This window comes from Dendrobates tinctorius, unplaced genomic scaffold, assembly GCF_039654945.1.
Source record: "Dendrobates tinctorius isolate UK_male_01 unplaced genomic scaffold, ASM3965494v1 ptg000115l, whole genome shotgun sequence".
Classification (NCBI taxonomy): domain Eukaryota; kingdom Metazoa; phylum Chordata; class Amphibia; order Anura; family Dendrobatidae; genus Dendrobates; species Dendrobates tinctorius.
Genome location: NW_027361783.1, coordinates 4,834,557 through 4,844,248, shown reverse-complemented (window position 1 = coordinate 4,844,248; position 9,692 = coordinate 4,834,557). Strand labels below are relative to the sequence as shown.

General features: G+C 42.7%; 1 protein-coding gene across 1 annotated transcript in view; it reads right to left on the bottom strand.

Annotated features, from left to right (window-relative positions):
* Window positions 1-294: 294 nt before the first annotated feature.
* Window positions 295-9,692, bottom strand: part of RANBP9 (RAN binding protein 9) — a 79,776-nt gene continuing 70,378 nt past the window's right edge. Inside the window, exons 11-14 of the mRNA XM_073589954.1 lie at window positions 9,055-9,176; window positions 8,244-8,395; window positions 6,922-7,033; window positions 295-1,541 (exon numbers count right to left, since the gene is read on the bottom strand). Of these exons, the coding sequence (XP_073446055.1) occupies window positions 1,411-1,541; window positions 6,922-7,033; window positions 8,244-8,395; window positions 9,055-9,176 (517 nt within the window). The 3' untranslated portion in view covers window positions 295-1,410. The remainder of the gene's footprint in view (window positions 1,542-6,921; window positions 7,034-8,243; window positions 8,396-9,054; window positions 9,177-9,692) is intronic.

Here is a 9,692-nt window from a genome sequence, read left to right as displayed (position 1 = left end):
ATCTCTGAGATGAGGTAGAACGGGTTGTCCACAGCATATCCCTACCTCCAGCTAATTTTCAGTGAGAAACGATCCAGTCCTCATGGACAGGACAGATTCCTACACAACGTGGAATCTATGCCACGATCTTGCTGATGTTCTGAAAGGCTAAAGGAGGTCTAGGTCGCTTCCAGACGAGCACTTCTAACAAAGTGCCCAGTCAGTACATTTTGTAACATCTTTAGTCACTACTGCATTTATAAAACTTACCAATGAATATGAAAATTAGCTGTTAAGTTAATGAAACACACCAGATTTGTTTCCGAATTAAATTTTTATTGGCAGATTAATTTAAGTACAGTAACATTTTTATTCAATATTTTAGCACTTAAAAATTAAAGTGTACAAAGGTGAAATTAAGATACCTAGAAGAAGACTAAATATTTGGTTCTTTTCTATAAATAAATGATTAAAGACACACCAATCCCTATCTAAATATAGTGTGAAGAAGCGGTCCTGTTGTTATAGACGGAGTAGAGAAGAATTCTTCACGTCACACGCTGTGCTGACATGTTACAATAAAGAGATTATCACACAACAGGAAAAACAATGACGCAGCCCATAGCAAGTACAAATGTTGAAGCTGGCCATATCAACGTGTCCTGGGACTACAGTTGAGGTGCAGATTAAAAAGAAAGAAAAGGAGAAAAAAAACACAACACTTTTTTGGGGGTCATTTCAAGTTTTATGACACAGATGGAAACTCTGCAGTCTACACTGTATGTCATTACCTTTAACGGCGTCCTCAATGGGAAAACAAAAGCAGATTGATGCCTACACATGAGACGTGCCATACACAACCTGTACACTGGCAGTCTTCGATAAGCATTACATATGTCCTGTGATTTCATTCACAGTGCGTGCAGTTTCAAGATACACAGCTTGGGCAGCGAGGCTCCGGGAAGCCATAAACTGTGCGCAGAAAAAGAAAAGAAAAAACGGCACGGCCTGCAATCACAAGGATCCTTGCAGCACAGCATATAAGTGTCTATAATGCATCCCAAAATAATACTAAAAAAAAAAACAAAAAACACAGGACTGCTGCAAGCAGGTTGCTTGTATGTAAGCCTCGCCCTGTGAGTCGCTATTCTTCACTGTACCTCACGTATTGTAAGAGGATTAACATAGATTAATATAGTCAAATCAAATTATTGCTGGTATGGCAAACCAGAATTCCAGAGCAACATCCTCTTAAAACTGAATGAATTAATAATTAGAAAAAAACAAGGCTATTTAAAGTCAAATGATAGGGACGTGCTTGTTACAAACGAAATAAAGGAAACAAATGAGTTCCAAGTAACTAGAGCTGGTCTATGTGTCTTACAGTATTTCCATACTGCACGTAGGCTGTTGGCTTCTTCTACTGCATAGCTAATGTAAGTAATCACTCAACCTGGCAAAAGCACAGGAGCCGATGCCTGAGTGGGCCATCATCTCTAGACACTGCGCAGCTTGCTCTAACGCCAGGGACAGGGGCGGCTGCTTTGGCAGGTTGTGAATATCTACAGAATTAAAAACAATATGGTTAGGAACTTACCAGATCAATGATAAGAAGATCCAACTCACCTAGATGACATTTGAAGGGGTTGTCCGGTCTTAAACTACAAGTCTGCAATCACTCTAATGTGAACACTCACATTACGTGTACTGCGCGCGGTGAGGATTCTCTGGTGTCGGAAGCAGCGGTCATGTGACTGCACATATTCAATACGAATACTCCCTGCCACAACCAACCAGACGGAAGCGAGGTCGGAAACAGTCTAGTTGGAATGTGACCAGGAGTATGCAAGTCTCCTACTTGTGGTCACATTCCCAGCGCTGATATCGGAGAATCATCACAGTGCATTCCATGTTTGAATTCACAAGTCTGCAGTCACATATAGTCCGGGGTCACACTTGCAAGAAACTCACACGGGTCTCGCATCTCAATACCTGGCACTGCCGCCGGCACTCAGGACCGGAGTGTGCGGCTGCATGTATTTCTATGCAGCTGAGCGCTCCAGTCTTGAGACGCGAGACTCGTGCGAGTTTCTCGCAGGTCTGACCCCGGCCTAAGACTAGAAAACCCCTTTAATATAGGCAAAACAATTATTTTGGGATTGGGGATTACTTCATACATTCATTCTGAATAGAAGACCACCACCAGAAGTCTAGCAGCATCTGCACAAGTAGAGCACCTTGTGGTCAGTGGGCCTAAACAGGACAAGATTTTTCTGGGAAACTCTTCAGTGCCAACATAATATATTGCTCTGTAGCTGACATATGGCTGTACAGCTATGGTCATATTCTAGCACACACAATCCTATCCATCATACATCTCACTCACTTACTGTATTGTCACCAAACCACATATAGCGGGAATCAGAGCCTGGACTCATAATTGCAGCCAGGAATGTTTGCTCAACGTTTCAGAGAAAACATAGTTTAATATCCAGTGGAGTCCATGGGAATGAAGGAGACTAATTCGGCACGGTCATGGCCGGTTCCTCCCCTTCTGCTCCATTGACAAGTCTCTCTATGTACACACAGGAGAGACCTGTCAACTAGAGCTGTGTGGGAAGAATCTTGCTGTCTGCAGAGCTGGATTAGTCTTGTCTATTCCTATTGTTTCTGGAAGGATCTTTAAACTACATTTTCTCTGAAACTTTGGAGCATTTCACAGAAAAACATACCTGGCTGCAATCGTGCAACCAGGCTCTGGTTCATGCTGACTGTGGTTTGGGGCGGGATAAATCAACTGATGGGTTTCCCTTTAAACTTTCGGTGCCATATTCCACAAAAGGTGGAAGTTATGTATAGTCTATAATAACCCTAACCTATACTGTCTCCACATTGGTATACTCGAGGGGCTGTGTCAGAAAGAAGATGCATGATGGTATCTTTATCAGTATTAATAGGAACCCTTATACCAGGCTCAGTACTGGCTAGGACTATGAGCAGTGGGCAAAGTGGACAACTCTCACTCACATGAAACGTGTCACACATCTAATACTTTGTAGCAGAAAGGCATCAGAGAGCAACGTGGTTTGTTGTAATGTCATATGACATGCCCCGGAAGAGGGAACCATTCAGCTGTTGGCAATTGTATTGCAATCGCAACATGACTTGATCATCAACACATGAATGAGACTTTAAAAATCTATTCATCCGTATTTGTGATATCAGTACTATAATGCAGGGCTGTGGAGTCTGAGTCGTGGAGTCTGTGCTCATTTTGGTGGAGTCGGAATAAAATGGACCGACTCTTAAAATATATAATAAATTGGGTGTAGTAGTTCAATGCAGAATGTGCTGAATGTTTTTTCATAGGAATTTGGGAAAGTTATGAAGTGTCCTATAAATGGCTGTTATATTCCTGATCTAAGGCTACATTCACACACAGCGTTTTTCCTGCGGTTTTTGAGGATACGTTTTTCAGCTGCAAAAGCCGATCAGCTTTTTAAAAAACTGCATCACCTGAAAGGTTTTTAGAAATCTGCTCTATCTATATATCCATTTATCCATATCTGTCTATCCATATCGTATCTGTACCAAAAAGAATGAAAACCGGGTAGCACACAGACTAACACTCCTTTTTTTTAGCATCAGTCAGGTACACCTCATAGCTGTCCAAAAGGACGCCCAGGACAGGCATTGCTCGTCTTCAGTAACACATCAACATCAATTGATAGTTGGAATAAATAGACTGCATTCATCCCCACATCTTCTTAAGGTGCAGGCTTTATTTTCAAGTGTAGGGGTGTGCAGTATGAGGTTCTGCAGCAGCTGAGGTGTGCAGCATGAGGTTCTGCCTCCCCCAGGTTTGATCCTGGCTACGCCCATGGTGTGAATGTAGCCTGAGGATCTAGGCTTTGTCTTAGCTGAGATAAGTCATAGTGTTTATATATATATATATATATATATATATATATATATATATATATACATATATATACATATACATAAACACACACACATACATACACACAGTACAGACCATAAGCTTGGACAGTTTTGTTTATTTTCATGACTATGAAAATTGTAGATTCACTCTAAAGTCATCAAAACTATGAATTAACACATGTGGAATTATATAATTAACAAAATAGTGTGAAAGGACTGAAAATACTGTGTGTCTTATATTCTAGGTTCTTCAAAGTAGCCACCTTTTGCTTGATTACTGCTTTGCACACTCTTGGCATTCTCTTGATGAGCTTCAAGAGGTAGTCACCAGAAATGGTTTTCACTTCACAGGAGTGCCCTGTCAGGTTTAATAAGTGGGATTTCTAGCCTTATAAATGGGGTTGGGACCATCAGTTGTGTTGTGCAAAAGTCTGGTGGATACACAGCTGATAGTCCTACTGAATAGACTGTTAGTGATAGGGAGAGAGTTAAATTAACCCTTCACGGTTGAGCCAGTGATGTCCAAATTATTCCACAGAGTGTTGCTAGCAACTCAAATGACCAAACGGAGATGTGTCTCTGTATGGGACGATCCAAAGAGATCGGTAACCCGTTTATTGTAGTCACTTCTATTATAATATTTTGCTTAATTATGCAAAGTTCTCAACTACCAATAAAATCATTTCACTTTATAAGCCAATAATATTGCAAGGAAACCGGAACTGCATATATGTCCGTACCTAGATAGCGTAGAAAGTAGTATAATGGCATATTCAGAGCAATACACCCCCCCCAGCCCCTTATCTTTGCACCTGATGAGAACAGTCTGGTTTCATGACAGCCCATGCCAATTACAAAAATTTATCTTACAGCAACAAAAATGAAGAAACGAAACCTTCAGAGAAATGGAGAAGTGAAACTTCAGTTCTGATTTTAGTTTTAACCCTTCACTTTAGAACTTGTATTATGGCAAGAAAAAAAAGCAGCTAAGTAAAGAAAAATGAGTGGCCATCATTACTTTAAGAAATGAAGGTGAGTCAGTCCGAAAAATTGGGAAAACTTTGAAAGTGTCCCGAAGTGCAGTGGCAAAAGCCATCAAGCGCTACAAAGAAACTGGCTCACATTCACATGAGGACCACCCCAGGAATGGAAGACCAAGAGTCACCTCTGCTGCAGAGGATAAGTTCATCCGAGTCACCAGCCTCAGAAATCGCAGGTTAACAGCAACTCAGATTAGAGACCAGGTCAATGCACAGAGTTCTAGCAGCAGACACATTTCTACAACTGTTAAGAGGAGACTTTGTGCAGCAGGCCTTCATGGTATAATAGCTGCTAGGAAACCACTGCTAAGGACAGGCAACAAGCAGAAGAGACTTGTTTGGGCTAAAGAACACAAGGAATGGACATTAGACCAGTGGAAATCTGTGCTTTGGTCTGATGAGTCCAAATTTGAGATCTTTGGTTCCAACCACCATGTCTTTGTGTGACGCAGAAAAAGTGAATGGATGGACTCTACATGCCTGGTTCCCACCGTGAAGCATGGAGGAAGAGGTGAGATGGTGTGGGGGTGCTTTGCTGGTGACTCTGTTGGGGATTTATTCAAAATTGAAGGCACACTGAACCAGCATGGCTACCACAGCATCTTGCAGTGGCATGCTATTCCATCCGGTTTGCGTTTAGTTGGACCATCATTTATTTTTCAACAGGACAAAGACCCCAAACACACCTCCAGGCTACACCAGATGACCTGGCCTCCACAGTCACCAGACATGAACCCTATCAAGATGGTTTGGGGTGAGCTGGACAGCAGAGTGAAGGCAAAAGGGCCAACAAGTGCTAAGCATCTCTTGGAACTCCTTCAAGACTGTTGGAAGACCATTTCCGGTGATTAACTCTTGAAGCTCATCAAGAGAATGCCAAGAGTGTGCAAAGCAGTAATCAAAGCAAAAGGTGGCTTCTTTGAAGAACCTAGAATATAAGACTTATTTTCAGTTGTTTCACACTTTTTTGTTAATTATATAATTCCACATGTGCTAATTCATAGTTTTGATGCCTTCAGAATGAATCTACAATTTTCATAGTCATGAAATAAAAGAAAACTCTTTGAATGAGAAGGTGTGTCCAAACTTTTGGTCTGTACTGTATATATGTAATCGATATTACATAGTGTATTACATATTTACAATTTATTACAGTTTTTTGTGTTCTAAAGTTGTATTCCAATAAATATATATTCTGTGTAAACTAAATATCTTGATTTTTGGATCATAAAAATGATTAAATGTCTGATGTTCACATTGTACTACAATAAATTTTTCACTTAAATATAAGCAATATGTGTGGGAGTCGTAGTCGGTGTAAGGGAAATTGAGGAGTCGGAGTCGCAGGTTTGGCTTTCCGACTCCACAGCCCTGCTATAATGTACATGGAATTAAGTACCTCCTATATTTCAATAGGAGAAAAAGATTGGCATCCTATATGTAGTTCCACAAAGACTGGGGGGGCCTGTACGTAGTCCCACAAAGACTGGGGGGGCCTGTACGTAGTCCCACAAAGACTGGGGAGGCCTGTACGTAGTCCCACAAAGACTGGGGGCCTGTATACATGAACAGACATCCTCTCAGATCCCACTTAAACTAACAATGCTGCATTGGATTTGGCAGAATTCCCAGACTGTTTCTATGGTACCCATAGCGGGACATGACAAACTACTGTATAAAATATCAGTCTTTGTGTTTAAAATGGGTGCAGGGTGCGCTGGGAGATAGCAGGAGCGAATGTGAGAGCAGAGGAACGGGTCTGATGGAAAGACAGGATTAAATAACATTTCTTTTGATAATAAGTGAAAAAGTTCCTCATTGGTGTCACATCCTCTCCTTTATCCCGGCTGGTCCCGATCTCTTTTTCAGGCATACAAGCAATGGGAAACTGTGAATTGCTGTGGTATGAGCAAAATGTTATGGATGGAGACTGTAGGGATGTGCTGGGCACACGTCTTACCTAGTATTGCACTATTAAGGGATGAGCACACATGTTCCCTCTGTATAGGATCGAGCTGGTAGCCCACTGGGCTGTTCCAGGGGTCAGAGTATGCAAGTAAACTAAATGCGTCCTGGGTAAGAAAGAACAAACACAATATGTAAAATAAAGACAAGACATTGTAGATTAGTCCAAAACACCAATGTGACACACCTAGCTCTCTTCTAGTAGGCTGCACTGTATACAAAAATAAATCAAAAGAGTAGGAGACCCCCCCCCCCCCGACAGGCTTGTCATCCATACCACCACCAGCCATAGGCACCTGACATAGTCTATATATACACTATCAGCAGAGATCAGATTCTCAGAGCAGACATACGAGCAGGGTACAGACTCCAGCGGTAATACCGGCTGAATGTTACATCATGTATGAGGCTAAAGTGACCCAATATCTTTCTATAGTTCTCCGGTGTATTCACAGGAAGCCAGCCGGGAGAAATGATGTCCTGACCACCCGTCACTGGGCCCCTGCAGCCAATCAGTGGCCTCAGTTGTCAGATCACCGTTGGTCGTGATGTCATCACTTCCACGCCAGCAGTGCAAGACAGGATTCCGTTGGAAATCAGGTCATCTCTTTTTTTCTCAATGCTGACCTTTCCCAGTGAAGTTTAAAGGGACTCGGTGAGCACAAAATTTCTGTTCAAACCAAGTACAGGCGCTCCGTGTACCCCCATCCCCCACCACAAACAGGATTTGAACATGTGTGTCAATGGGCTCATAGACTATAATGGCGCTGATGAAGTCGACACGTGGTCTGTAGTGCATAATTTCCAGGCGGATACGCCTACTGGAGGCGGACAACCAGACGTAGCAGACTGCATCTGAGAGTAAACCTCCAGTAGGCATATATACCTGAAAATTATGCTCATCAAAGCAGGCGGTGAATCTGCTGACACCATGGCCACATACGTCCAAATCCTGTTTTGCAGGTAGGTCCGGATACAAGCCCTGACGGGACCAAGGACACTATTTCTTGATTGACAGCTCTGGGTTTTACAGGAGCCAAAGGGGAGAGAGAGATGGAAAACAAGTAGACGGGAGAGTGCACTGAACTGACTGGCCACGCCTTCATGCACCGAGCACATGTGCTTGGTTTGAAAAGTCACTTTGTGCTGACAGACTCCATTTAAAAAAACATCAAAGAACCTCTTAAAATGTGTATCAGCTCAAAACAGCCCAGTATATGTCCAGCACTCATGGCATCGAGCGAAACGGAAAAGTAAGGTCTTCATTCATAAATGGAAGGAATGAGAGAAGCCATCTTGACTCAGCCAGATATTTACCTTCAGCATATTTTTGTTAGTGGCATTTTTTCCACGTTCTCTCCGTAGTTGCTCGCTCATGGCTTGTAGTTCTCTCCCAAAACATATCATCCTCTCTACAGCAGCTTGGCTTCCTCCACACAGTTGGCGTCTCACCTGAGTTGAATCTACCTCTGCCAAAAGAGGAAAGAAGCAAGTTATTTTGCATCATTGCCCTTGTGACCCTTCAAAGCTTACTGGTCTTTAAAAACCAAAAAGAAAACTAAGGGACATAGTCTGTGTGTACTTGGCTGGGGTAATGACATCACTTATAGGCACAAGACTGCTGCAGCCATTCTCTCGTCTCGGGTGATGTGCCGTACAAGGTAGCACCCGCAAAACGACTGGCATAGTGGTTAGCATAGTTCTACATCATAAAGAACATTTATTTTATTTTTAAGTTCAAAACACAAACACGTAACAGAATTCCCAAACACAGGGGTGAACCCAGCCGAATGCAGGCTATAGGAATATGATGCAGCATCACTCATCTGGAGAACTGTCCACCATATGGGAATTTGGTTTTGTAAAAGCCCATTCACTACCATGATGCAGATTTTTAGAGTGAAATCCATGACCATGTCGCTTTCGAAGTCGCTCAGGTCACTCGAATTTCCCACTCTAATCTGATCCAAGGGAGCCTTGCTCACTTGATGCTGCGCTTTGTGGTCATGTCATTTCCATACAGGAGAGCACCAATTGTGAAAAGGCTGGAGTCTCTCACACAAATGGACATCGGGTGGATAAAAGATCTGCTGCTACTGTTTGTAAGGCAATAAACGTAAGCACAAACCCATTTCAGTGTCACATTCTTCCAATTCATTGTCATGCTTAGTACTGCCATTAAGAAATCCATTAGATGAAGCAGCGGCAAAACCGTTGGAATAGTGATCAGTCTCCATTTCTACATCATTGCTGAAAAAAAATAAAAAATTGTCTTACCATCCTTATTTTAGATATACAATAAAGATGAGCAAATCCTTTCGTAGGACCTTGGTACAGCAGCCGGGACAGTATTCCATGGCCGCTGAAGGTTAGCCCTGCAAACCGCCTCCAACCTGACACCATCTGTGGCTCTGCTCTAGATTGGCTTGTCTGGCGTGACAATATGTTTACAGCGTGACGTACACCCGACATCGTGCTAAGCCATTTAATTACAAGGGGAGCCGGGGATGCTGCCAGGTAGGATGTGTTTCACAGGGCTCCTGTCCAGAGACCACAGATTACTGACCTGTTGCGGACCAGGCGATCATTAATATTCAGTCACCAATATCGCTATACGCAGTGTTAATGGATTTCACCAAAGCGAAAATCTCAATGAAAAATCCGTATTCTGACAGGGACATGCCGCCCACACTTGAACGCTCCAGCCGAGCAGCGTCATTCTGCCTTCCGTGTGGGGGTCTGCAGTGGGAGAGGAGTCACAGGCCA